Source organism: Desmodus rotundus, chromosome 10 (genome assembly GCF_022682495.2).
Source record: "Desmodus rotundus isolate HL8 chromosome 10, HLdesRot8A.1, whole genome shotgun sequence".
Lineage (NCBI taxonomy): Eukaryota > Metazoa > Chordata > Mammalia > Chiroptera > Phyllostomidae > Desmodus > Desmodus rotundus.
Genome location: NC_071396.1, coordinates 39727199 through 39754883, shown reverse-complemented (window position 1 = coordinate 39754883; position 27685 = coordinate 39727199). Strand labels below are relative to the sequence as shown.

General features: G+C 54.8%; 1 protein-coding gene across 1 annotated transcript in view; it reads left to right on the top strand.

The window, feature by feature from the left end:
* The first annotated feature begins 202 nt into the window (after window positions 1-202).
* Window positions 203-27685, top strand: part of GFPT2 (glutamine-fructose-6-phosphate transaminase 2) — a 39723-nt gene continuing 12240 nt past the window's right edge. Inside the window, exons 1-10 of the mRNA XM_024551261.3 lie at window positions 203-295; window positions 12731-12838; window positions 13513-13611; window positions 14114-14239; window positions 17614-17672; window positions 18392-18526; window positions 20980-21041; window positions 25646-25725; window positions 26126-26243; window positions 26541-26704. Coding sequence (XP_024407029.2) covers window positions 289-295; window positions 12731-12838; window positions 13513-13611; window positions 14114-14239; window positions 17614-17672; window positions 18392-18526; window positions 20980-21041; window positions 25646-25725; window positions 26126-26243; window positions 26541-26704 — 958 coding nt within the window. The 5' untranslated portion in view covers window positions 203-288. The remainder of the gene's footprint in view (window positions 296-12730; window positions 12839-13512; window positions 13612-14113; window positions 14240-17613; window positions 17673-18391; window positions 18527-20979; window positions 21042-25645; window positions 25726-26125; window positions 26244-26540; window positions 26705-27685) is intronic.

Genomic DNA, 27685 nt, shown 5'->3' with positions numbered 1-27685 from the left:
GCCCGGCTTCAGGACTAGATGCCCGACGCCCGCTTTCGCGACCCGACTGGCGCCTGGAGCCGCCTCTCGCCCGCTTCCTCGACTCTGAGAGCCCAGTCCCGGCCGTTGTCACGACAACCAGTGGGGAGAAGGGAGGGGAGGAAGCCCCGCCTCGGCCCCGCCCCTGGCGGAGGGCTCTGGGCTTTAAGGTCCGGAGGCCGGCGTCCCCGAGCGACAGCGTGCACCGAGTGCGCAGTGTTTGCGGAGCGCAGGAACCCGGAGCTGCGAAGGACGCCAGTAGCTGCCACCATGTGTGGTGAGTGCGGCCACTTCCCCGCGGTGGCGCGGACTTCGGCGCCCCAGCTTCTCAGCGCCTGAGCTCGAGATTGGGTTGCTGGGGACCGGGAAGCGTTGCGGGCTGGGGGCGTCGGTCGGACTAGTTCCCTGGAGTGGATATCCCAGGGTGGTGGGGGAGGGGAGTGCCCAATCCCGCTCTTGCACTTGGTGAAGGCGATCCCGCCGAGTCTACACAGAGGGGAGGGAACTGGTTCTGTCGGGCAACGGGACGGTTGCAATACAGTGATGTCCGCACCCCCTGCGCAGTGAGGGCGCTTTTCTCTCCTTGCTCCAAGTCTCCCACGAAGCCGGCCAGCTAGTCCCGGGAGCAGGGTGCCCCAACCGGCTCTCAGTGCCCCGCGCCCATGGGGGAGGGATGACCCCCACCCGCGCCCTCCCGGCAGCATCAGGAGCAGCCCCTGGTGCTCTCCACAGGGGCCTGCGCGCCCTCCTCACGTCCCAACATGAACCCTTGTCCCTAGAACTGTTGATTCCTTGTTGTCCTCTCTTTGCTGGAACGACGACCTCTGGTCGAGGCGCAAGGAAGAGGCAGCATTGCCCTCGAGCCTTGGGGCCGGGGGGCGGGTCCAGAACTGGAGCGGGGTCGGGCTCTGGGCTGCCCGGATACCGCGGCGGCCCGCAGCTGTCTGGCGAGGTAGCCCTGCCGCGGGGAAGGCAGGCGCGGCCCGGCGCGCACATCTGCAATTCCTTACTCCCCTGGCTGGGCCGCCTCCGCTGGCTGGGGAGAAAGCTGGGAACTTCTGCTGGGACAAAAGGTCACTGTGCCTTTTTTTTTTTCCTTGAGTAGGATTCAGTTACCCACTCCAGCCTCCTGTGGCTGGAGGACCTGGTGGAACGTTTGAAGCCATGAAAGGCCTCTGTCTAGCTTCACGAGGGCTGCGAGGTGGGGTGCGCCCACGGGGAGCCCTGGGCCGTAGTCTGTGCAGACCTTGTTTCTGAGGCCAGGCTCTCCTGAAAAAAAGTGAAAAGGGAACCACCAACCAAGGAGCAGGCAGCCGGCTTTGGGGTGCAGCCTTGCCCAGCCCGGGCAGGCGTTGGTCTCAGTCCTGTGCCCTCAGTGAGGCTGTCTGGGGTCCGAGCATCCTTGTGATTGGAAGGGCTGTCTGTGGGCAGTTCTGGGGAAGCAGACGAGGCAAAGGTGGCAGTTTTGCCAGAAACCCACTGGATTCATCAGTGTGGCATTCAAGGCCCTGGGCCAACTGGTGGTCTTAGAGCCAAAGTAGTGCACTAGGAGGGTCCACAAGTGTCCTTCTGTTTTCTTAAAGGGCTACTCATGTTTTGTCCCCTGGGGAAAGGATGAGCGTACAGCCCAGACTCCCTGCGTCCCACACTGGTGCAGGGCACGGGCACACCCCACCCAGTGGCACTCAGGGAAGTCCCGGAGCCGCTGTGGAATTCCCGACCGGGAGGTTGGCTCCGTTTCCAGTAGCCAGGAAAGGCTCAGCTGGGCGTTCGTGTGTCTTTTTCAGCTCTCTGGCACACGCCAAGCACACAGCCGCAGCCATCTAGAATTTAACATGCTGGTCTGGTTTCTTTGGATTGTGGTCTGTGTACGTTTGGCAAATGATACCGGGTTTCCTTTTATGGTTGTTTTGTAAGGAATTCATTTATGTTTTCAAAAATACAGTCAATGTTACAGACACGCATAGAAGAAACGTTTGTTTGTTTAGTACAAAGGTACGGCAGTAGTTGGAAGGTGCACCTGAATGAACTGCTGCCTGTCTTCATTCTGCATTTGGGGAAACTGAGGTCCAGAGAGGTCTGTGAACACCTGTGTCTGAGCAGGAGGAGTTCGAGGTCTTCTCTGGGCTGGCCGTGGCCCAGCTGAGATCTGCCATCTCCTGGACGATCCTGCATGGGTCAGCAGGGGTCGGCAAGTGTTCCACCGCTGGCCCCTCCTTGGTCGTGATCGGACGGGCCCTGGCTCTCCCTGGTCTTCACTGCTTCCCCCACAGGAAGCTGGACCCAACACTGGCTGGTCCCCACACACTAAGCAGATGATTCTCAAAGTTTCAGGGCACTGAGCATTTAGCTGGATGGCACATTGGTACTCATGGGTGTTTTTGCTGACACCGGAGAGTTGCTGGCATTTTGCTGACTTTCTGCCAATAGATAGGTTACTGTTGTCCCTCCCTGTCACCCTCCTGCCCCTCCCTCCTTCCTTCTTCACTCAGCCACTAGTGTGTTTTGCAGTCCCTGCGGCCACGTGGGTATATCCTTGGATATGGGGCGGGTAGGTGGAGGGATAGTTCGGAGGTGAGGTGCTGACCAGAGACCAGACGACTGCTGAGGTCAATGCCATTACACAGGGCAGACCTCAGGCACAAGCTGTGGCTGGCAGCCCTGCGCCTGGCCAGCTGGCAGACATGTCTGTTCGGTGCACAGGATTTCAACTTTGTTCTTTACATTAGTTACCAAATTGTAAAATCGGGGAAAATTCACATATGTAGGTGGAATTTTTTACTTTTCTTGAAAAAATTCAGAGATGAGCAATCCTGAGTCCGTATTTCTGAGTAGTGCACAGTGGCCCGTAGGATGAGAGGTGCAAGCTCCCCAGTTCTCCCAGCCCCCGCCCAGCAGGTGGCGCCTGTGCAGTCTGAGCTTGGGACCCAGCGCAGTGGAGGCTGGGGGCACTGACCAGCCTTGGCCCAGAGGGGCCCCTGGGGCAGTGCCACAGGGCCTGGGTCACATATGAGCTCCGCAGAGGGCGGAGTGACAGGCGTGCGGGGCGGTGGGCACAGCATGTGCCAGGGTGCGGGGGCCTGGAGCAGTGCACGTGGGCATGTGACCGAAAAGGACTGCACATCCGACCCACGAAGGCTTAAATCTTGCCTGTTCTTTATGGCTGGGGGGAAAAAAGACGATTATGGAGAATTGGAGATTCTTAGGTTTTGCTGAAAGGTACAGAGAGGCTTTGCCTCGAATTCGTCCTCCTTTGTCGTGGGCAGTGTACTAGTTCCGCCAGCAGTGCACCAAATCCCCAGACTCGCTGGCTTCAAACGGCCCGCGTTTATTCTCGCCGGGCTCTGGGGGCTGGGGCCTCCGAAATCAGCGTCACTGGGCCGAAACCCCACTGCCACAGCGCCGCCCTGCTCACGAGGCCTGGGGGGGAGGGGGGGTGGGGGGTGGGGAATCGGTGCCTCGCCTCTCCAGCTGCTGGTGGTTGCCAGCGGCCCTTGGCCGGTGGTTCCTCGCTGCCGCTTCCACCTCTTCCAGGCGCCGCTCCCCTCTCATGCGGACACTCGTGACCACACTGGGAGCCACCCAGAAAATTCCGCATCATCTTCCCTCTCAAGAGCCTTATCTTAGTCACGTCTATAAGGACCTCTTTTAAAAATATAAAGATTCCATGCAGAGATTCTAGTGATTAGGACCTGATACCTTTGGAGGCCCTTAATCACCCTGTGACAGGTGGGTTCCCGCTTTCAGGTGCCTTTCCCAAGAACAGGCCGTGCTGCCAATCCCAGGCGCTCAAGCCCCGGCCACAGGGGCGTTGCCCGCATCCCCCGCCCCACACACACCCCCAGTGCCCTGGGCGCAGCACTCTCAGACTGCACCCACCACAGGCGGAGAGTGAACCTAGGTGTCCGCTACACACCCGGCCTTCACTGGCTAACACACCCGGTTTGCCCAAATGGTTTCAGTCCGTGTCGTATGGCTCTCGCTGCACCTTGCCCTTCACGCACGTGCGTGCCCTTCCCACTCATCCCTTCCCTGCAGGAAGCAAGCCTGGCTGCGCCCAGAATCGAGAGAGGCCAGGACCCCCCACCCCGCCAAGGTCTGTTTGCTTGTGCAGCTGTCTTCAGGACAGCTTGTCAGGGGCGCACAGGGTTTCACCTTGGGGCTCTGCGGAGGAGATCGCAGCCCAGGAGATGAGGTGACTCCGGGAGAGCTCACCTTTGTCCCAGGGCCCCATCCCATGTGATGCTCCTGCCCTCCCTGCAGCAGCTGGGTTTGTGGAAGGGTGTCTCAGGAGGGCCTGGGCTGGAGTGGATGGGGCACGGTCTCTGGGCTCTGGTCGCTGGGCTTGGTGCCTCTTTAAGCCTTAGGAGACTCAAGACACAGCCCACTACTCAGTGATGGGCAGCAGGTAAATGCTTAGCAACTGGCTCCCTGGTCTGCCAGTTTCTGTGGCGGAAATGCTGTCACCGCGGCTAATCTCAGGGCGTCAGTGTGAGGTCCCTGAGCGTGGAGTTGGGAAGAGAGGTGCACAGTTGCATCGGCAGAGCCATGCTATCAGCTCCCTCCTGCCGCCACCCCGAGTGGTGGGACTCCCATGGGCACTCAGGGAGCGGGGGCTCCGGCTGGCGGCCATCCTCCACCCCGTCACCATGCCAACCCCCCCGTGCAATCAGCCTCACTCCTCTGGGGTTCCCAAGTTCTGAGACACCTCTGGAAGTGTCATGATGTAGCATTACTAAAGGATGCTTTTAAATTGAGGAATTATGTTTACATTGAGTAACATTCACTTATGAAGGGAGATAACTCGAGGCTACAGATACTCTTGGGAAACAATTCCGAAGATTAACTCAGCGCAGGAACGATTAAGTAATTTAACCCTAGTGTCTGCCTCTTTCTCATTTTCAGCAGAAGTGTTTCTCTCACAGGTAATAAAGTCTGGCTTTTTTTTATACCCAATGTTGGCAGTTTAAATAAGACTTCGGTTTATTTACTTACAATCTGGAGTGTATGTTTCTTCCCCTTTGGTGCTGGTGAGACCCTGACCTGACCAGAACACCAGGAGCTTCTTTATTCACAAGGAGATAGATGCCTTGCCTCCGGTGCTCTCTGCAGGAAGCCAGCTCCTGCGATCTCAGGGATTCCCTGGGGCCCTCACTGTTAACCCCTGGAGTCCCAAGGTGGCCTGAGGCAGCACAAGGCTGTCCCCAGAGGGGCCAACCGTCTGGGCGCTGAGCCAGCGTGTGAGAGCCCCAGGCTAGGACCTCTGCCCTCCCTTTGAGAGGATGCAGCAGAAATCGTCCCTCCTTCAGGAAGAACGTGGCCTCCCCAGTCTGTGAGTGAGGACGGGCACCAAGGCCTCCTCTGCAGCCCTTGCGCTTGACCCAGTGGCCTCCCCCTCCTGGGGCCCTTGCATAGAAGAGGAGACAGCCCCACTGCGCCCAGCATGCCACACTCGCACACACACTCACACCCTCACACTCACAGACACAGATACTCAGGAATTTTACGAGGCACAAGTCCAACTGGCCATTTCCTCTCTCTGGGCAGTGACTAGTACAATTTGGGACCGATGGGAGCATCTCATCAGACTTGGCTCTTGGACTGGAAAGCAGGGGTGAGGTGCTTCACTTCTGAGAAGCCGTGGATGGTGGCGGAAGGTGCGCCCTCTGTCTGGGAAGGGCCCCCCGCTGGCTGGGTGGCGGTGCAGCACTCACAGTGCAGCCCATCCTGTGTCTGGAACAGGCTGGCTCTCGCCTGGGACTGTCCACGCCCGCGCACAGTGGACGCAGCGCTTTATTCAGAGCCAATGCCCAGAGAGGTGGAGAGTGTTGTCCATAATGCAGACCCCAGCCAGCCCATGTGAACTTGACCTCTTCACTCACCCTCCAGGCCCCGATCAACCTCCCCTGCTATTGCACCCTGAGCACCCCAGGGGGTGTAGAGAAGATTCCAGGAGTTCAACGCCCCTCGCTCTGTCCAGGCATTCTTCCGATGAGGTCATTGTCATGACCTGCCGCTTGGAGACGGAGGTGCCCTGGGAGGTCAGAGGTCGTCCATAGGAGCCAGGTGGGTGCCTTCCCTCAGGCCAGGTCTCCTCTGGGCCAGCTGTCCTCGCCCTTCAGGGCAGGATTTTAAGACAGGTCTGAGCAGGGGATTGGGGGGCACCTGCAGTCAGACAGACTGGCTGGGGTGACTCGATGTCCTGTGTGTCCCTGCAAGTCACAGGCTCAGCACAGGGCACTGTGAGTGTCAGACAAGGCGTGTGGGCCCCGTAAATGCCGGCGGTGGTGGTTTACCCTGCGCCCTCCTCAAGCAGAGTTCGGGGGTTCTTCTGGGGGTTGATGTAGAAGGGTCCCCTCACTCTGGCCCTGCGGTCATCACAGGGAATAAGGGCAGGATGGTGGCAGTATGGGGACATAAACCTCGTGCTTGAGGGTCTTGGGGTGACCCCAGTGCCCTTGTGAGAGGGGCTGACCCTTGGGGACTCAGCACTGCCCACCTCTAGCCCTCCGGCCTGGCACGTACTGAGGTCCCGGAGAGCAGGTCCACTGTGCGCAGCTGGACGGGGCTCTTAGGCCCGGCTCAGAGGCCACCCGCTCTGATGCCCCTACACCCAGTCCTTCCTTCGTCATTCATTCCTCCACACATAGTTACCGAGCACCTAAACTGTGCTGGGCTCTGGGCTAAGGTTGGGGATACAGCGATGAATAAGACAGACAGACAGACAGACAGACAGGTGTGTTCCAGCCTTACGAAGGTTCCAGTCCAGTGGGGAGTCAGTCAAAAGACCAGGAAGCAAGTGCTACGTCGGCAACAAGCAGGGTCACTGTGGCTTTTTAAAAAGGGGGAGTGCGGGCGGCCTGCAGTGGGCCCAGTGGGTGGTGACCCGAAGGATGCGTGGGAGCCACCTGTGTGCAGAGCCAGACCAGGAGCTCGGCCCCTCCCCACCTCTCGGCCACCAGCCCCTCTGCCTCCTGGGCATGCTGGCCTCTCTCCACCCACCCCACGGGGTCCCCTGCACCTGAAACCCCTAGCACGGTGAGGAGGCCTTTGTGAGCCACAGAAATGTTTTGGGAATGAATTAAATCTTGACCAGCCCTGGCTGGTGTGGCTCAGTTGCCTGGGCATCGTCCTGCAAACCGGAAGGTTGCGGGTTCTGTCCCCTGTTAGGGCACGTGCCTGGGTGGTAGGTTCATTCTCCCATCAGGGCACATATGAGAGGCAGCCGATCAATGTTTTTTTTTTCTCTCTCTCTCTCTCAAAGTAATGAAAAAAATGTCTTCCGGTGAGGATAATCAATAAATCAAATAAGTGAACCTTGACCGAGCTGCAGCCTAATCACTCATGTGGCGTAATCATCATTTCCCCAGTAGAAAGCCGAGAAGAGCTGCTTGTAATGGTTGCCCTTCACCCTGGGTGTTAGTGGACGCCCCTCTCTCCAGGTTTCTGGTGTCAAGTGCCCCGGCTCTTGCACCTTACGCCACCCAGAGGGAGGCTCCCGCCTGCGCCTCTTCAGGACCCTCACTGTGCAGCAGGCACTCACTGTCCCCCGGCCACTAGAGCCGGGCTTTGCACAGGCTCCATAGGGTTCAGTGACTTGTGTTTAGCACGAGCTGCCGGCGTCCATACTTTCAGCTGTCACGCCGGTGAGCCTGAGGGACGAGGCCCACAGGTGGGCGACCCGGGACGCACCCTCTGGCACACTGGGAGGTGTACTCAGACTGTGTTTTCTCCTTTCGGGTGGCTGTCCTCCAGGTGCGCCGGGCTAGGGAGCCCCGGGGACTCAGTGCAGTCAGCTCGGGCTGGATGGCCAACCGCACGCAGAGCTCACGTGCGGTGGGAGAAGCTTCTGCCCTATTTATCACCAGTGCCCTCCTCGGAGGCAAACACCAGCCCTGTGTTTCGAGTGTCCCCCCAGAAATATCATGTCTCCCCCCACCAACCCAGCCCCGCAAAACTCACACAGGTCGTATAGTCTGCATTTTCTTTTCACACATCCTGGAGAGGTGGCTTGTTTTCCAAGAGGGTGGACAGCTTCACCTCGTTCCTGCGAGGGCTGCCTGCCCCAGCTCCGCGGTGGCCCTGCGTGAGGCTGCGCCGTCACTTACTGGGTCCCTGCCAGGGATCACACTGTCCCCAGGCCTCAGCTACCACAAACAGCAGCCAGCAGCCCCCTTCGTGGGAGCACGCCGGTGTCTCTGTGGAGGTATCTGCTGGAGACAGCCCTGGAAGTAAACTGCTCTGGGCAACAGATGTGCACCTTTTAACTTTGAGAGAGAGCCAAATTGCCTTCCCAAGAGGGCGCACAAATTTAAACTCTCACTTACTGTCAAGCTGATCTTTACTGATCTCAGAGGTGAAAAATGGATTCTTGTTGTAGCTTTCCTATACTGTGGATGGAAGGGATTCCAGCAGGGAATTCTGATGTGAATCGCATGGAGAAAGACCTGGGAAGGCAGCTTGCTTTTAGTTTAATATTTTTTAAAATGGCAAGAGCACAGTGGAAAGGCTCACGTCTTCACTTCACCTCGGCAGAGAGCACGGATGGTCAAGAGGGCAAGCTGCGAGGGGAGACAGGCCGTGCCTAGCGAGGGAAAGGACTTACTGAACGGACGTCAGCCTGCGAGACCGGCTCTGTTGAAAAGTAGATTTACACCTCCTTGTGCCAAGGCCTTGAAAAGCAGCCCCTGGCAGCCCCTCACCACAGTAACCTCCGAAACAGTGCGCTTTCGGCTGTGGGGGGGGCCCCCAGGCTGGGTGTGGATGTAGGGGGGACCCTGAGGACAGGGCAAGGACAAGGAACCTTTAACCATCCCAGCCCACGGGGGCTGTGGCAGCAGCTCCCATCCCCCACCAAGGAGGCTGCTCCAGAGCTGAGAGCCAGAACCCCCTGAAGAAATACGTGCCTGACGTGAGTTCAGAGGGAAGTCTGGCCCAGGAGGGAATTGTTAGGGTGGGGGGGTGGGGGGGGAGGATCTGAGGGCAGCACCACAGAGCACTCTTGTAAAAGCATCTCAGATTGAAAGTCTTCCCAGACTTGGCGTGGGGGCCTTTGTGCCCTCTGCGGTGGCTGCCCGCCCCTCTTCGCGAGCTGCAGGTGTGATTCTAGAACAATTTCCAGGGGGCCAGCAAAGACTCACCGCTTGAAAGACTTTGAAATTAACCTGAGTTGCTCCCTCCTTCCCTGTCTCCCAGCGCTCGGGGGTCTGTACAAGTGGCTGGAATTTGATCATGTCCCCCCAGGGGGGCTAAAACTTTGTGAACTTTTAAGGAAACAAATCAATGCTCCTAAAAGTTTCGCCTAAACATAGATTGTGCTAATAATAGTCGTACAACTCTGTGAATTGGCTAAAACCATAGCGTTTTGCACTTTAAATGAGAAACCGCTATGGTACGTGAGTTTTATCTCCCAGTAAATCTGTTAACATTTTTTTAAATGTTTCCATTAAAAGGTAACTATCTTTTTTTTGTAAGGGAGGTGACAATACCTCCTGGCCCCAGCTGCGTTCAGGTTCGACGTGCAGGGCAGAGGGTGCGGCCCCTGGGGTGCTGAGCAGGCGGCTGTTCTGGGAGAGCGCCCGCACTGCACACAGCCTTCCATTCAGCGCCTGGCGCCCCCGCTCAGGCAGCCAGGAGGCCAGGAACGGCGGCCTGGCAGCTGCCCTCACCGTTCCCAACAGAAGCCGCCTGTAACTGCTCAGGACGCACAGTTTGCATGCTTTTAAATATAAACTCTGTGCCTTGAGAGGGCTGTGAAAATACAGGACATAAGAATGCAAACTATTTTAGCGCTCTTTAATTTTATACCCTATGTTTGACTGCGTGTGTCTAGACGAACTTTAGCAAGTTAACTATTCGTGGGACTTGACCCTACTTACGGCTTAGGAATACCACATTCCTTTCATTAAAATTTAATCATTCATTCGGGTATACCATATTGCCTTAAATCAACAGGAGGCGTTACAGGGGGTTTTGTGCACAGTCGTACTCAGTGTGCGGATGTTCCCAAGTGGGCTGTCCTTCCTGAGGGCCATCTCTGGAGGAAATTTTTCCATTTTTGTTGAGGTAGAAGTGACACAGCCTCGTATAAGTTCAAGGTGTGCAGCATAATAATTTGATGATTTGATAAGATGATTCCCACAGTAAGAGCACTTAAACATTCACCACCTCACATAGTTAAGATTTTTTCCTTATTATGAGAACTTTTAAGAGCTGCTTTTTTAGCAACTTGGAAAAGTACAAGGAAGTATTAACTGGAGTTACGATACTGCACGTCACATTCCCAGAACTCAGTTATCTTGTAACTGGAAGTTTCTGCTTTCCGACCACCTTTACCCAATCTCTCCACCTCCCACACCCACCTCTGGCAGTCAACCATCTCATCTCTGTGTCTGGGCGTTTCGTTATTTTTTTTAGATTCCACCCATAAATGAAATCATAGAATGCCTTTCTGACTGACTTAATTTCACTTAGCATAATGTTCTCCAGGTCCATCCATGTTGTTAAAAATGGCAAGATTTCCTTCTTTTCATGGCTGAATAATATTCCCTTGTATATATGTACCTCATTTTCTTTGTCGATTCATTTGTCAGAAGATACTTACAATGTCTTGACTACGGCGAATAATGCTGCCGTGAACACTGGGGTGCAAATATCTGGCAGGCTTTTAATCTTGGTCAGACTTGTTTCGTTATCCCAGAAAAGTGTAGGAAAATTTTTTTTAAATGAAATAAAAAATTGTTAATCAATGGTCGTTGGCATCAATTCAATGCCAGCAAGGATCCCCACTTTGGAGTGCAGAGAAGAAGGAAGTTATATTCAGTGCAAACAGTTTGGTTGTGGGACAAATCCATAGCGTCACCGCTCAATTATGAAGCAGCAGGGCTGTGAGGGGGCCCTGGGGCCGGCCCCTCTCTGACGAGACGGCTCTGCTGGGCTCTGGTCTGTGTGTTCTGCTCCGCACCAGGGTGCGCCAGTCTGTGCCAGTCTGCTCCGTTCTGGTCCAGTGGGATGTTTTGGTGTTTCAGCCCCAGCCAGGAAGTCTTCAGTGGAAAGGGTAAGCGGGCTCTTGGAGCCAGAAGACAGCTGACTTGTATAGACACAAATCTCCGCCCCGGCCTCTGATTGGTTTGTCCTCATGCAAATGAGGACTCTAAATCCTTGCAGTTTGATTGGTCCAAAAAACACTCTCTGACTTGTCAGATTGGCACTACTCTGATTGGTTGTTGGAGGTGCTAATTGGGGTATAGCTGCACAGCTCTGATTGGACAGGGAGAGCTTCAGTCCTATGGTTGAAATACAATTCCAGGTACTCCTTTATCAGGGCCGGCTCAAAAGGCAGGAGCACAGGCCAGGCAGGCAGTTCAGTGCAAGCTTCTCTCTGAAGCGCAGCTTGCAGGCGAGCCACCAGATGCCCTTCTTGGTAGGCATCTTCTTTCCCAGAACTAAAATTCGAAAAATAAACCTTTTGACCCTACCCACCCCCTAGGCAGTGCTGCCCAGCCCTGGGAATGTTTAAGTCAGGTCCCCTTGGTTCTGCTCCTGACTCTGGCCCAATCACAGCTTCCCGGGCTTCTGAGTGACAGCAGGTCTGACATCTAAGGCTGCTGTGAGCTTTGATTGACACCTGTGTGGGAACGCTTGGTCCAGTGCCTGACACAGGGTGAGTTCTCAATAAGATGAGTTGCTACAAATATGCCGGAAGCCCAGTAACTTTTTCATGATCTGTACTGTTGCTCCACTGATGACTACAGATTCAAGGTCTTTGAACAAGGGCCATGTGTTGAGATGCAGTGATAAATGTGAAGAGAGGAATGCCAGCCCGTGTCCCTGTCGGGGGGTACAGATGTCCCTGGATGTAAGAGCCTGGGCCTGGACGAGCCTGCCCTGGGCGAGGCCAGGAGGGGGGCGGCTGGAGCTGAGCTTTGAGGGGGCAGGGAGGGTGCGAGGACAGAGGGATGACCAGATGGCGCACTCACAGGGCAGGACAGAGACAGACCGAAAGCCTGCAGCCTCAGGCAGGGGCCTGAGTGCAGGAGTTTGGAAAGAACTCACAAGACGGCTGTTTTCCCATTTAGGAAAATACGGTTTTGCAATATGAACAAAGAAAACAAAGCCAAACGAAATCTTCCCAGCTGTGGACCTCCCTTAGCGACACGGGTCCTCCAGGGCCCGAGAGGGCTTTCCTGTTGCTGTTGTAAAGCGGTGCTTCTGGATCCACGCAGCTGGGCTGCGGGGGAAATGGACAAAGGCCGCAGGGCCCATCCCCACTTGCCGCAGGACGCTGCTGTGGCCCCCATACGACTCTCCCCAGGTGTTTCTGTGCCAGCACATGAGTCCACGTGGGGGGGACTCCCAGGTGCCCACGGGCGGTCGGGTGGTTTTGCTGGTCGTTGCCGTTACAAATGTTGCTGCCATAAGAGCCTCATCTCCTGCAAGCACGTCCGTGGAAAACTCCTCCGTGGAATGGCAAGGCGAGGGACGGGCGGGGGTTTGTCACTTGCTGTGTAAGCGGCCCCTGTGAGTCTTTTTATCACAGGGGAAGGGATGCCGATGGCGGCCTTTCGGAAGCAGGGAGCGCATGGCACTTCCTCTGTGCGCCGCAGCCCGGACACCCTCCTGCAGGGCCGCCGGAGTCTGCACGCCCAGACCCCTTCCCGAACAGGAACCCAGCTATTGATTGGTAAACGCTCAGTGTCCCCTCTTCCGACAGGAATCTTCGCCTACATGAACTACAGAGTCCCCCGGACCAGGAAGGAGATCTTTGAAACCCTCATCAAAGGCTTGCAGCGGCTGGAGTACAGAGGCTACGACTCGGCAGGTAGGCCCTGCAGGTTCCCCGTGGCAATGATGCTTCCATCGCATCTGAAAACTGTAGAAAAGCCGAAGGAAGACACAGGGCAAAAGCAGTCGGCAACCCACGTGCCCCATGGGTGCCTTTGTGTCCCCCTCCTGCCGCGGTCGGGGTCGTCTGGGGGGGAGGGACGGGTAGGTGTCATGTGTGGACGTTTTTTATTTCGCTGCATCACGATTGTGGCATTCTGTTCTTTTGCTCCTTTTTCCCACTCGTGTCACGCCTTCCGTCATCCTACACTCCTCCTAACGATCTTCCTGAGCAGCTGCGCAGCCCCACACCGGGTGGCCCTCTCGGAGTTGCGTCCCCCACGGCCTGGCTGGTGGGCACTTGGTCTGTTTCTCGTTTTTAATGACGCCACCTTAGGAGCAAGGCAGGGGTCATTCCACGTCCCTGTGGGTGCTCACCAGGAGGCCAGCCGGCGGGGGGGGATAGTGCGACTCTGACAGGGGAGGCCCCCACGTGCACCCTGCCCTCCGTGGCAGGTGTGGCAGCACCTGTCCCCGCGGCTCCCCAGTGGCCGCCCAGGGTCCAGGCGCACAGTCCCTGCTGGTGTTAAGCACTGCCACAGTCACAGCCTTCTCTTTCCAAGTCAGTCAGGAACCTTCACCTCCAGTGCAGAAACCCCTGTTCACCTGCAGGTGTGGCGATCGACGGAAATAACAGCGAAGTCAGAGAAAGGCGCATCCAGCTGGTCAAGAAAAGAGGGAACGTCAAGGCTCTGGACGAAGAGCTTTACAGTAAGTGGGAGACCCGACGGGTCAGGGCAGCGTGTGCGTCGCTTGGAAACCCTTCATTCCCACGGTGTTTGAAACGGGAAATGCCGGCCCAGCTGAGCAGGGGTGAATAGACACACGGCTGAGCCCGCCGTGTAGAACTGTGTTTCCCAGAGTGCGGGATGGTTGCGTTCAGGGAGTGGTGCGTGAAGAAATGTTTTTAAAAAAATATTTGGTACTTAAGTATTTAATTTTTCTGGAAAGTGATACGGCTTTTCCACTTGTAGCGATATATGTGTTTCATCCTAAAGTAAGTTGATTCACTCAGTGGAGTGAGTTGGGTTGCTGATGAGCAGTACCTAAAGAACAGCAGGGGTCTGAGAGAAACCCCAGGGAGGGTGGGGGCCCCGGAGCTCCCTGGTGGGACGTGCTGATGTGTCTCCGTGGAGAGACACCACCTTGACGTGTTACTACTGTGTCAGTGCTTATTTTGAAAGTGTGGCAGACAGCTTTCCTTTTCATCTAGAGCAAGACAGCATGGACTTGGAAGTGGAGTTTGAGACCCACTTCGGCATTGCGCACACACGCTGGGCCACCCATGGGGTTCCCAGTGCCGTCAACAGCCACCCACAGCGATCGGACAAAGGCAACGGTACGTACTGAGGCCGAGCTCGCTCCCCGTCCCAGCCCATGCCAAGCTGGTCCGCGCCCGCTGCCAAGGGGCTTCCCAGGTGCTCCATCATCCTTGGGACCCAAACTGGTGGCACCAGCCCCAGACAGAAGGCAACATCAGCCTGGCCCTGGGGCAGTGTGCTGGCCCCCTAGTGGTCCCCAGGAAAACAAGTTACTTCCTGAGAGTTCCGTAGGCTCTCCGGAACCCAGCCCGAGGGGACTTGGGAACACGAGGGGTGACGGGACTCGCTGCTCCAAAACTAGGGACTGAAGTGTCGGGGCACGTGAGGAGAAGACAGTGTCCCCTTGCTTAACTGGGTGCCTGCTCCCAACTGGCCCCTGCACTGAGGCCTCAGTGGCTGAGGGCCTGAGGTTTGGAGAGGCAGAGGCTGCAAGTGGCAGCCCCAGAGCTCCGCCCGGCGGCAGAGCCTTTGACTCAGCTTGCTTTGCCTTTCTGTGAAAATGAGAACAATGGTATGTGAACATCCAGACTCCTGGCTCCCCAGACACACTGGAAGCCACGGTAAGGGGGTTCACAAACCCTCGCACACCCACTGGCAGACAGTGGGCCCGTCACAGGGCGGGACACGGCCACTGCTCACGGCAGCCCCTCTGGTGGGCTCTGGGCTCCCCATTTCTCCCAGCTACTCCTGTATGCCGGCCCCGGCTCATGGGTCCTCATCTCCTGCCTGGACCCCCCAGGACAGTTCTCCACGCCCTGGTTCCACTAATCACACCCCACCTCTTTCATGGGGTGGACTGGTGGCTCTGGGGCTCCCAGTGGCAGCTCCTGGGGGCTCTGTGGTCAGCCCCAGGGTGGTCGGTCCTCTTGCAATAGGACACAGCAGGCCCGTGAGCTGCAGAGAGGGCTTAGCCCTTGACTCCTCCCAGGGCTCCAGGCAAGGGCATGAGCCATCTACCCGGGCCCTCGTGAGGGTCCCCATTCTGGGTTGGGCCTGGTCAGGTCAGGAGCCCCAAAGATGCATGGCGGGGTGTGATGCAGGAGGGTGTCCAGCAGGGAGAGTGGTCTCTGGAGTCAGCTGGGAGCCCACTGAGACCCCCCTGGCATAGTGCAGCTTCTTGCCAAGCCCCATGTCAGAGCAGGGACAGATGCATCAGATGAGCCCTGGGTGCTTCTTACAGGCGTTTAGCTGAGCGTTCCACAAGACTCACTGCGGTGAGTCCTCCCTGAAGTGGGGCCGCCGGAGCGAGCCGCTCCTGCCTGCCCAGTTTGGAAAGCAAGGCCTCCTCTGCAAAACAGGACACCCCATGCACCACTCTCAGCAGAGCAGCTGGAGAGAGTGCAAGGGCCAGGCTGCGTGTGCATCCGCATGCTCAGAGTCTCAGACAGTGAGGCTTTTGCTGGGACTTTTCCCTGCATCTTGTCCGAAGGACCATAGGGCATCCCAGCACTGGGGCAGGCACCCTACACCCAGGAGGGAGACAGCAGACCCCGGGATGCCCAGGACCCAGAACACACATCCAGCTAAACCCTGGGGCAGCAGTGTCAGCGGAGGAGACGCTGTACCAGGCCCACATGCCCCGAGATATCCTGTGCCCCAGCCCACCCAGGTGCCGAGGCGAGCCCCACACCAGTGCAGACGGTGATTCTGCGTCACCGAGCAGGGAAGCTCCCAGGAGAGCCCCCCACACCCAAGCTTGGAAATGCCTGCCCTGACTCAGGATGAGTAACTAAAAACAAAACAACATGGGAAGTAAGAAAAGATCAGTGAAATTTCTTTAGCAATTCATCAGTGATAGCTGGAGAGCATGCTTTTAAGGAAGGCTAACACCCAGCAACGGCATTGCACAAGGAAAATACACAAAGGCGTTTTCACCCAGAAGACATAAGTTCTAGGAAATGCTGAGAAGGCACTAGATTGAGGTGAACGCTGAGAAAATAGTGTAAGAAACAATGTCACAGTAGACATGAGAGCAACTCGAGGAGGGGGTGGCTCTGGAGGCAATTAATGCAGCGGGGGCCCAGCAGTGGGCCCCAAGAGGGACCAGCATGCGCGGAGCAGTGAATACATAAAAGCTGTAACACAGGTGAGCTGGGCGAGCACACCTTCTGAAAATGGCTTTTTTTATTCGCGCCCTCTCATTGTTTCATGTGATCCCACAAAAAATAAGCAATATGCTGTAAAAAGACATGTAGAAGAAATGATGGTACGAATAAAGAAAAGGAATAAAGGAAAAGGTTTTAAAAGGTATAACAGGAAGAACCTGTCCTGTCCTGAAGAAAAACTAGAGTTGGAGATCCCAAGTTTCGCTGACCAATGATAGTCAGTATTTACAGTGAACACCCAACATCTGGACACATGCCGGTGGAATCACTGAATCTCGGGGATAATAAAGTCTTTCCGTTATCTAGGCTGAAGGGGGAGAAGGGTTACTCGCCCAGAAAAGCTTTCAGGCTGACCTCAACTATGTATTGAGGTGTGCAGTGGCAACTGTGGGGACCACCCTGGCCCCACCCCCACCCCCACCCCCGCAACCTGTTCGGGGAGCAGCCCAAGGGAGTGGTTTGCTGCTGGAGTGGGGAGGTGCAGGCCTGGCAGACAGACGCTGCAGAGAGACGAGCTCGTGGCCCTGCAGGCGAGGCGTGGGGGGGAGCCCAGGGATGCTAAAACTGCTGGGGATTTTCCTCTAAGAAAACCAGGGTTTTTAAGTACAAACTCGAAATTGTTCACATCAAATCTTTTTAAAAAAAAATTTTTTTTATCCTCACCTGAGGACATGCGTATTGATTTTAGAGAGAGGAGGAGGGAGGAAGAAAGAGAGAGAGAGAGACATATCAACTGGTTGCCTCTTGCATACGCTCCGACGGGACCGAACCTGCCCCCCAGGCATGTGCCCTCACTAGGAATCGAACCTGTGACCTTTCGGTTTACGGAACAATGCTCCAACCAACTGAGCCACACCAGCCAGGGCTCAGCTCAAACCTTTTTACAATTCAGCATGGTCACACAGAAGCACATGTGTGGGCCACGCGTGTGTGACTTCTTTGGGCCAGTGGGAATTCCTGGAACCGTTTCTGGGTAGTGAAGGGTTGATCGTCCCCATCAACATAAATAGCAAAGCTTACTGGTGACAGTGTAGACCACAAGTGGGGTTCTGTCTGTGATCAGGTTGGTGGATGACTTTTCCTGAAAGAGGAATGTGTGTTTCCTCCGGTTGGCATTGTGGTCGTAGCAGACGTCAGTACTAGTAACCGTAAGTGACATTTGCTTAACGGACATCCCTGCAGGAGCAGCGTTTAAGAGTTTCAAGCTCCCGAATTATTTCCCTTCACATTGGACTTGAACTTCAGTTCTTCACAGCCTTTCTCTCTTGACTAAACTTTTCTTCCAGAATTCGTGGTCATCCACAATGGGATCATCACAAATTACAAAGACCTGAGGAAATTTCTGGTAAGATAACTTCTCCGGGGTGATGTCTAAGTCACGTGGTGTGGGTCCCTCCAGAAACTGCCAGCCAGCTCATTTCACTCCAGAAGCAAAGGCGGAGCTGAGTGAGAGCCACTCTTGGCCACGTCACCCACTGGTCACAAACCTCTTGGCCACGTCACCCACTGGTCACAAACCTCTTGGCCACGTCACCCACTGGTCACAAACCTCAGCCCCAGCTCAGCCGCCACCTCTGGTCTTGCTGGAGGAGATAGCAGGGCGTTCGTGCCCACAAGGGCCACGACAGAGCCGCAGAATCGAAAGAACACGCACTTCCTCCTATTAAAGTGTCTGCACTAAATTATTGACTCACACACTGCGTGGAATGCGGGGTGGGAAGGCAGATGTTGAGTGTTTCGGGGGTGAAAAGGCTGTGGCGCTGCCTGGGACGTGGGTGGATTTGACGCAGCTCATTCGATCCCTCTGGCTGCTGGGCTTTTGCAACGTCCAGAGACATGGCAGGGACAGGCCGCGCAGGTGGGGCCATCTCAGGGGTTCTGAGTGACTCAGCTGTGTTGCGCTGTGTGATTCTGGCAAACATTCCTCATCTTTTTCACATCACATTTTTCTTGCTCGCTCCTTAAGTCACTCTGAGGGCAAGGCAGACGGGAGGAGAGGAAGCTGGCCAGGCCAGTGTTTCGCAACGAGCATCATCTGACCCTGTGTTCGACCAAATATTCCAGGAAAGCAAAGGCTATGAGTTTGAGTCAGAAACAGACACGGAGACCATCGCCAAGCTGATCAAATACGTGTTCGACAACCGAGAGGTCGAGGACATCACATTTTCAACCCTGGTTGAGAGGGTCGTTCAGCAGCTGGTGAGTTACAGTCCCACCTGTCTGAAGCACCCCTTCGTTTTGCATGAGCACGTATCACACAGATCCGTGCAAAGTACCTGAGGATTCAAGTTGGCTTGTCTGCAGTGCCTGGCCTTAAGATGCTACATCCTTCTAATGTTTGGAGGAGTTGTGAGATTTGGGTGGTAAGCATCGAATGGAAGTGCCTTGCCTCATTTTCACACCTCTGAAACTGTGACAGGCCCCTGGGTCACAGGTTGCACCAAAACCTTGGTGGTCGTTCCCACTGTTTTCTTCTCAGTTGGGCTGTTCACACCAGTAGCTCCGTGCCTCAGACGCATTTCATGGATGTTGACTTAGAATGGTAGTCTTGCGTAGGGTTTCAGTAAAGCAAATATTTGCCCCAGGGTGCGATGGCCCAGCATCCTTCCTGAGCGCGTGGATGGCAGGAAGCAGGAGGACACGAAGGGCGTGGGTGCAGATTGTCCAGCAGTCTGACTGGAAAGGGCGGGTGCAAAGGGGGAGGAGGCCCCGGGACAGGAGAGGCGTGCAGTTTGGAAGCAGGGTTGCGCTTTCGGGATAGATGTCAGATCAGTTTTGTGTGCAGAAGGGAGTGATCCTGGAGAGAGAGATCCGTGACATCCCAGAGGGTGGGACCCACAGAACAAAGGTCCTGCTGAGACGTCCACGCTGAGGGAATTATCCAAGAGAGGCCCCTACTTGGAGGAGGAGGGCGAGCAGACCCAGTCCCCTCTGTGGATGTTGGGGGAGGAGGAGAGGTCTCTAGACCTCCCAGAACCCTCCTCTTGGGCATCAGTCATGCCCAGCAGCTCCTCCCTGGTGGGGGATGGCCAGGGGACAGCCTGGGGACAGCGTTCAGGCCAAGAATCCGCCCCACTTGGGGTCAGAAGCTGCTGCGGCCCCACCAGTGTGCTTCAGAACATATCACCCTTTGGTGTTTCCAGAGCCTTTCTTTAAAAGTGAGTCTGCTGGGGAGCCCTCTGCTCTGCGACTCCCATTCGGGGGGTTATGATTCAGTGGGCGTGCTTGTGAGCGTCTGGCCTAAGCGTCGAGTGTGATGGATGTGTAACGTGCAGGAAGACAGCCTGGCTTTGCAGACAGCACTTCCTCTTTTCCATTCGTAATTTTAAATTTCAGAAATACCTGCCCAGGGATGGCACTTTTCAACTTCAGCAGCTTCTCTTACCTGAAACGACACAGCTCTCTCGGGCAGAGAAGGAGAAGCGTATTCTACTCAGTCCCGCTCTGTGGCAGACCAGCTATTTTCAAGGGGTGCGCCGCCGGCTTCTTTAACACAGGCAGTACCTAACTCTTTCGTCAGGGGCACTGACCTCTTTTCCCTTAGGTTGTCAGATGAAAAATGATGCCAGCCAACAGAACAGTAGCCGTCCGGTGTGAATGAATCAAAATTATACCTGTTTTTTTGTCGGATGGGTGAAAAAATGACTTTTGGCATGTCACAGAATTTTACTCATTTATGTGTGCCGTGGGAGGAAAAGGGTAAGAGTCGCCGCAGTGGACGAGGCCTGCGGGCCGAACGTCAGGCTGCTCAGGGTGTGCCTGGAGCCCCTGCGCCCTGGGCAGTGTGAAGGGCCCTCAGAGGCCTGGGGACGCAGGTGTGGGGTCCCTCCGGCTTTGTGACTGGGTTGGCAAACTGGCCATGGTACAGTGGCTGCTCAGGCCCTTAGAATTGCCCAGGGCACCAAACCCTGGGGATTTCATGTGGAAATCCGGATTTACAGCTGATTACTCCTAACCAGAGTCTGCTAGGGTCATGGCACATTAGCGCGGGATGGTCAGAGAATTATGCACTGACGATTTACGTGGAAAGAGCATGTGGAGTCTTGAGTTAGGAGACCTGGATTCTAGTTCTGCTTTGTACCAACCAATAAACTGAGGCACAGAGGACAGCTGACAGTCGTCGCCATAGAAATAATGATTGCAATAATACCAACTTGTGCATCCATCGGGTTCTCTGCATGGCAGGCGGGGCGGGGCTGCGGGCTGCAGGGCGGGAGGGTGGGGGGAGCCAGGATTTGAATCCCAGCTCCGATGTGCATTGAGCTAAGTGTGGGTCATGGAGCGTTCACCCCTTTCATCTTCACGGGTGCTCCCTGAGTAGGTACTCTCCTGGGGGGCAGGAGCCCTGGCCCCAGTGCTCACCTGGTCCCTGGTTTCCATGCCCTATTTACCCCATGCGTCGCAGAGCTGGCACACACTCCTCGTGGGCCTCGCGGGGTGCGGTTGCCACTGCTCAGGAGGAAATCCACAAGCCCTGGTATTTGTGATTCAGCGTGGCACCATCTCTGCCGTCCTGCATTTGGTGCCCGGCATGAGGCCAGGACTGCCCGCAGTGGCGTGGGGCCCGGGGAGTATGGTCGGGCACAGGCCGGGCTGCAGTGGCCTGACTCAGCTGGAGTGAGGTGTTCTTATTGATCTTTCCGTGTTTTTAGGAGGGAGCATTTGCGTTGGTTTTCAAGAGCATCCATTACCCGGGAGAAGCTGTTGCGACAAGGTAAGGCAAACGCATTGATGTTTCCAATAGCCGATAACTAAGATGTAGCAACTTAGCCGGGGGCACAGGGGCCACTGGGCCTCCGGAAACTGGAAGGCACTTGCTCCGCCTAACGGACAACGGGGGCTTAGCCACAGAGATGGCACCCATCACACCTTCTGATGTGTTTAAAGAAAAACCAGAGTTGGATTTCTGTTTGAAACCTCCATATTTTTAGAAGTCGACAACACATTCAAATTTAAAGTAAAATTACATAGTAAAGGCAGAGCCAGCTTCCATGGGGCTTAAAACCTATATAATTTCAAAGACTCCTTTTAGAAAAAGCATGCAAAATTATGAGAACAAATATTTTAAAAATTTGTACAGAACCACAAAAGGCCCCACAAAGCAACAGCGATCCTGAGAAAGAACAAAGTTGGAAGAATCGTGCTACCTGACATCAAACTACACTACGAGGCCACAGTAATCAAAACAGCCTGGTAGTGGCATAAAAACAGACACATAGACCAATGGAACAGAATAGAGAGCCCAGAAATAAACCCACACCTTTATAGTCAATTAATATTCAACAAAGGAAGCAAGCACATATGATGGGCTAAAGGTGGTTTATTCGATAAATGGTGTTAGGAAAATTGTACAGATATGTGCAGAAAAATGACACTAGGCCACATTCTTACACCACGTACAAGAATAAATTCAAAATGGATCAAAGACTTAAATGTTAGACCCCAAACCATAAAAATCCCGAAGAAAACACAGGCAGCAAAGTCTCGGACATTGCGTGTGGAAATTTTTTATCGGATAAATCTCCCCAGACAGGGGGAACGAGAGAAAGAGTAAACAAATGGGACTACATCGAACTAAAAAGTTTTTGCACGGCAAAGGAAATCATCAGCAAAATAAAAAGACAACCCACAGAATTGGGAGAACATATTTGCCAATACATCTGATAAGGGGTTAATATCCAAAATTTATAAAGTACTTACAAAACTCAACACCAAAAAAACAGATGATCCAATTAAAAAATGGGCAAAGGACCTGAATAAACACTTCTCCAGAGAGGACATACAGATGGCCACTAGACATATGAAAAGATTCTCAACATCACTAATCATCAGAGACATGCAAATTAAAACCAGTGAGATACCATCTCACACCTGTCAGAATGGCCACCATCAGTAAATCAACAAACAACAAGTGCTGGCGAGGATGTGGAGAAAGGGGAACCCTAGTGCACTGTGGGTGGGAATGCAGCCACTATGGAAAGCAGTATGGAGGTACCTCAAAAAAATTTAAAATAGATCTGACTTTTGACCCAGCGGTCCCACTTCTGGGACTATATCCAAAGGAACCAAAAACTCAAATTCGAAAGAACATAAGCACCCCTGTGTTCGTCGCAAGGTTATTTATAATTGCCAGGATATGGAGGCAGCCCAGTGTCCATCAGTAGCTGAGTGGGTAAAACAACTATGAGACATTTACACAATGGAATACTACTCAGTCATAAAAAGATGAAAATTTTACCCATTGTGACAGCATGGATGGACCTGGAGAACATTATGCTGAGTGAAATAAGCCAGTCAGAGAAAGACAAATACCATATGATTTCACTTATATGTGGAATCTAGTAAACAGACTGAACTAACAAGGAAAATGCGGACAGACTCACAGATGGAGAGCAGGCTGACAGCTAGTTCTGGGGGGAAGGTTACAGGGTAGAGGCATTGAGCAAAAAAGGAAAAAGGACTTACAGACACGGACAACAGCGTGGTGATTGCTGAGAGGAAGGAGATATAAGGGGCCTAAATGGTAATGGAAAAAATACAATAAAGATTAAATTTAAAAAAAAATAGGAACATTGGTTTGAATCCAGAAGGAAGAGGCCTCACGGGCCCAGAGCTCAAGCTTTATCACCTGCATGGAAGGGGATCCCAGGAATCAGCCTATGTGCCCTTTTTTGGAGCCCCCCCCGGGTCCCCAACACTGTAGATTTACACAAGGAGGTGTATGAATGACATCCTATTTTTTAAAAAAGATTTTATTTACTTTGGAGAGGGGGGAAAGGAGGGAGAAAAAGAGGGACAGAAACATCAATGTGTGGTTGCCTCTCACACTCCCCCCAATGGGGACCTGGCCTGTAACCCAGGCAGGTGCCCTGACTGGGAATCGAACCAGCGACCCTTTGGTTCGCAGGCCAGTGCTCAGTCCACTGAGCCACACCAGCCAGGGCCAACATCCTATTGTTTCATATTCAGATGGGTTGGTTGTCTATCTGTCCGTCCATACATCCATGCATCTGTCCATCCATGCATCCATCTGCCTGTCTGTCCATCTGTTCATCCTTCCATCTGTCTGTCCATCCATCCATCCATCCATCATCCATTTGTCCATTTATCTATCCACCCAACTAATGTTTGTTGAGCACTTCCTGTGTACTGGGCCCTGGGTGATACCAGACCTGTCCTGTCCTTAAGGACTGGACATTTGTGCAGAAGGACAGAGCAGGGCAGAGATGGTGATGCTCTGGGGGAGCAGGTGTCAGCCTGGGGGAGGCTGGCTGAGGACCAGCGTGAGGAAAGGCAAGGGGCCCAGAGCAAGCACGGTGCTGCTGGGGTCTGTAGTTAGACCAGGATGGGAGGGAGGGGCACCGGTGGGGGTTGGCTCTTCCAGTCTCAGTGTGTCCTTATTGACCCCTGCCGTGTGCCAGGCATGGGGCACAGCAGTGAACAAGCTCACTGGACACTCGAGGGCTGGTGGGCAGGGGGAACGTGGGTGCCCTGTGGGCCGCGCTGGGGCACCACTGCAAGTGCACCTCTGGCCCTGGGAGGCGGGGCCAGACGGGAGGGCGGAGCTCTGCCTTGCAGACCGTCTGACTATTCAGGCAGAAAATGCATCGTGATTTTATGTTTTCTGAGACAGCAATTAATTTATCATTTGGAATTTTATTCCTTCAAATCATAGAATTATACAATACCAGTTGGTCCTGATCAAATTTAAAAAGCCCCTTTTAAAATCTGCTATTATCACGATATTACTCCTTTAAATGAACGGCAAGGCAATGTAAAAAAGCGATAAGCTTCATTTTTCTGAAGCATCTGTAACTAATGGCTCTAAACCTGCAGGACAGACTTGGGGAGGAGCTGGGAGCGTTATATGTCACCAAGTCTGCAGGAGCCACAGAGCTCAACCCATAAAAAGAAAAACCATTTTGGGGAGACATTTGCCAAGAAAGGCAGATAACCGGGGGACTTCCCACTGTCGTTACCATGAAGACTGTTGAAGCCAGCTCCCCACCGGGCCCAGAACTGTCTCTGACACGCTTTACACGGATGCAAGCTTGTCCAAAGTAGTCCAGGTGCCCATAGCACCTTCTGCAAAGACACAGACTTTGCCCCCCACTTGGGGAAATCACAGTGGGGTCCAAACAAGCAACGCTGCTGCAGAGCAAGACTTGTCACTCATGAAGAAAGATTTAGGGCCTTTACTGAATCAGGATAGGAGACCAAGGGGATATGTACGGGCTGGACTCGGGCTGACCGAACATGTCGTTCACGAGTAAGTCATTGATGTAAGCTAGCAAGAAACCAGTTGATGTAGTGTGTTATGGAGCGATACAGTATTACTCCATCGTATTCTAATTAATGTGTTCTTAATTAGAACACTCGCTGTGTCCGAGACAGCGTTCTTAAATGGTCTTACTAATACATTCTCCGTGTTTTCTTCTCATTAACCAGTTAACCTGTAGGGGAGGAAAGGCCCATGTCCTTTGGTAGCTATGGGAACGTCACTGTCCAGGTTCTGGCTAAGAATGGCAGGGCCAGAGAGCATGAGTTACAGAAGTGAGCTGCTTGCTACGGGGCACACCCGTTGTAAGTTTGATTTGCATGCTGTCCTTTATGAGAGGGAGCAAATAATTAGGTTCTGGAGGCAGGATGCCATTTAAATCATGGAATAATACCTTATAAACACATTAGCTGTGCAAGTTGGGAACCAGAAAGGAATTCCGTAAAGCACTTTACTGAAGGGGGCCGTCTGCTGCCGGCAGCTTAGCCGGGGTGGAGGACACCAGGGCGCCTGAGACGGGGCCCTCCCTCGGGTTGGCTGCCGGGATTGCCCGGCACCGCCCCTTGTGATAGGCATCCCAAGCTTCACAGAGGTGTTCCTCAGGCAGAGACAAAACTGCCCTAGAAAGTGCTTTAAATAGTCCACAAAGTCAAGCAGAACCTGTCAACTGAGTGCCCCCTGAAGCTGGAAAACATCCGAGTTGGGGGGTGGAGGGCAGGGGCAAAGAGAGCCTTTGTGCAGATCCTGGGCCTGGCGGGCTCCCTCTTTAGAGATGGGCAGGGAGCAGAGGCAGGTGGAGACCAAGTGCACCTGCCGCCACCAGGGCCTCACAGCACAGCAGCGCCCGTGGGGACTTGCTGGGCAGGTGGGCGGCACCATAGGAACGAGCCGGGGTTCTCATGCTAACCTGCTGGTCCCTGCTCCAAGCCTGGGGAGCACCTCCTGTGGGACCTCAAGGAGCCGGCCAGGAGCTCAGAGGACGCCCAGCCCCTTCCAGGGTGTCGGGCAATGGCTGACTCTTTCCCCTCTTGTCCCTACAGGAGAGGGAGCCCACTGCTGATCGGCGTGCGGAGCAAATACAAGCTTTCCACAGAACAGGTCCCCGTCCTGTACAGGCCAGGTGAGTGCCTGCCTTCAGCAGGTCCACCAGGTGCCGCTCCCACTCAGGCCCGTGTGTGGCCCCAGGTCCAGAAGCTTCTCAGCAACTGAGGCTTGGCTCCATTTTTCCAAAAGCCTTCTTGTTATGGATACTTTAAAACACCTGCCCGAGTCAAGGGAACTGCCGGCGGCTCCAGTTCGTGCAGGCAGCTGGGCCCGGGTTCCAGTGTTGATTTGGTGCATTCTCTCTGCGGCCGTTTAAATGCTCTTGCTTTTTGGGGACCATTCACACGATTTGGCTGACGCAGCCAAAGCTAAAAATCACAAATTTCGCCCACACGTATTCGGAGGGGAAACGGGCTCCACGCTTCGTCAGTCCAACAAAAGGGTCTAATGGGATGGCGGTTGCTCCCTCATGCCAGGCAACATTGAGAACGCAAAGAGCATCTGTAAAGCAAGGATGCAGAGGCTGGACAGCTCGACCTGCCTTCACGCTGTGGGCAACAAAGCTGTGGAATTCTTCTTCGCCTCCGATGCAAGGTAGCTGAGCCTCGAGTCCTTCCTTCCCTGGGGCTGTGGGGTCAGAATGACCGGCTGCACCCGCTGTGTCTTATCCCCTCATGGGAGCTGTTTTCTCCTGGCTCAGCAGGGGTGGTGGCTGATTTCAGTTCTTAGTGGCCCTCCTCCAGGAAGTAAATCAGGGTGTGATGTCCCATCCCTCTCAAAAGGCCTCCCAGGCGCTGACGTGGACTCACGCTGGGGAGGCCGTGAGCGGCCACTGACCTGCAGCTGTTGAGCGCCGCCCCCCCCTGAGACGCCATGTTTTCCTTGCCCCAGTGCCATCATAGAACATACCAACCGGGTCATCTTCCTCGAGGACGATGACATCGCCGCAGTGGCTGATGGGAAACTCTCCATTCACCGGGTCAAGCGTTCGGCTAGTGATGACCCATCTCGAGCCATCCAGACCTTGCAGATGGAGCTGCAGCAGATCATGAAAGGCAGGTGTCTTCCGAGGGCCGGGCAGCAGCCGGGGGACGGGCGCCACAGGCCCTCCTACTTGCTGGGGCCCTGGAAGGGGTTGCACGTGATCTCGGGGTGTGGGAGCCCGTCCTAGCTCCTGGGAGGGAGCATCGGACTATCTCCAGGTGCCCGGTCCCCTGCTTGATGTGACCAGGCTGTCAGCCGCCTCCCTTCACTGGCCCTGGGGCCCTTTCCTCCCCTTCGCTTATTCTCTGGACGTGTGACCTGCAGGAAATGGGAATGGGGACCACTTTCTCCTTTCAAGGAGAGCCTCTCTCCCTGCACCCCCTTCTCCCCAGGGCAGCCTGGGTAGACTTTTAAGAACATAAGCCAGAACCTTTGCCCTGCTGCTGAAAGCCCTCTGATGGCGTCCTGCCGTTCTGAAAATAAAAGGCACAACCCCCCACAGGTAGCCCGGCCCCACCTCATTCTACCCTCTCCTGGATGCCTTGCCTTCCTCTCCACCCCGTTACACAGACAGGCCCTGGATTTGCCACTGGGGGGACATTGCCTTTGCTGTCCCTTTCACAGGACGGGCTCCTTTTAATCATGTCCCCTTCCCTGCCCTCGCCTCTGCGTTGGCCCCTCCCCCCTCCTCCACCACCTCACCTGTCTTCTTTGCTTCGTGGCACCTTTGGTCCAAGTCCTCTGTGAGGATGGCAGATGGACACTGTGACCGCGGGTGTGTCCCAGAGGATGCCCCCACCCTGTCTGCACACCCCCAGGTGTCCCGCCGCGGCACCCGTCCGGGGCCTTCCCGTGCTGTGGCCGCAGGTCCCTTTGACCTCACCCAGCGCATGCAGATCAGAGCCCAGAAAGCGCTTGTGCGGCTGGAAGGGTTTTCTGCAGCACGGAGCCGGGAGGGACTTCGTTAGGGAGAGAGCAGCCTGACTCTTTGGTCTGAACGTATGCTTCCCTGGGAAGGGCGGCTCGGCAACAAAGCCTTTCACCTTCTTCTG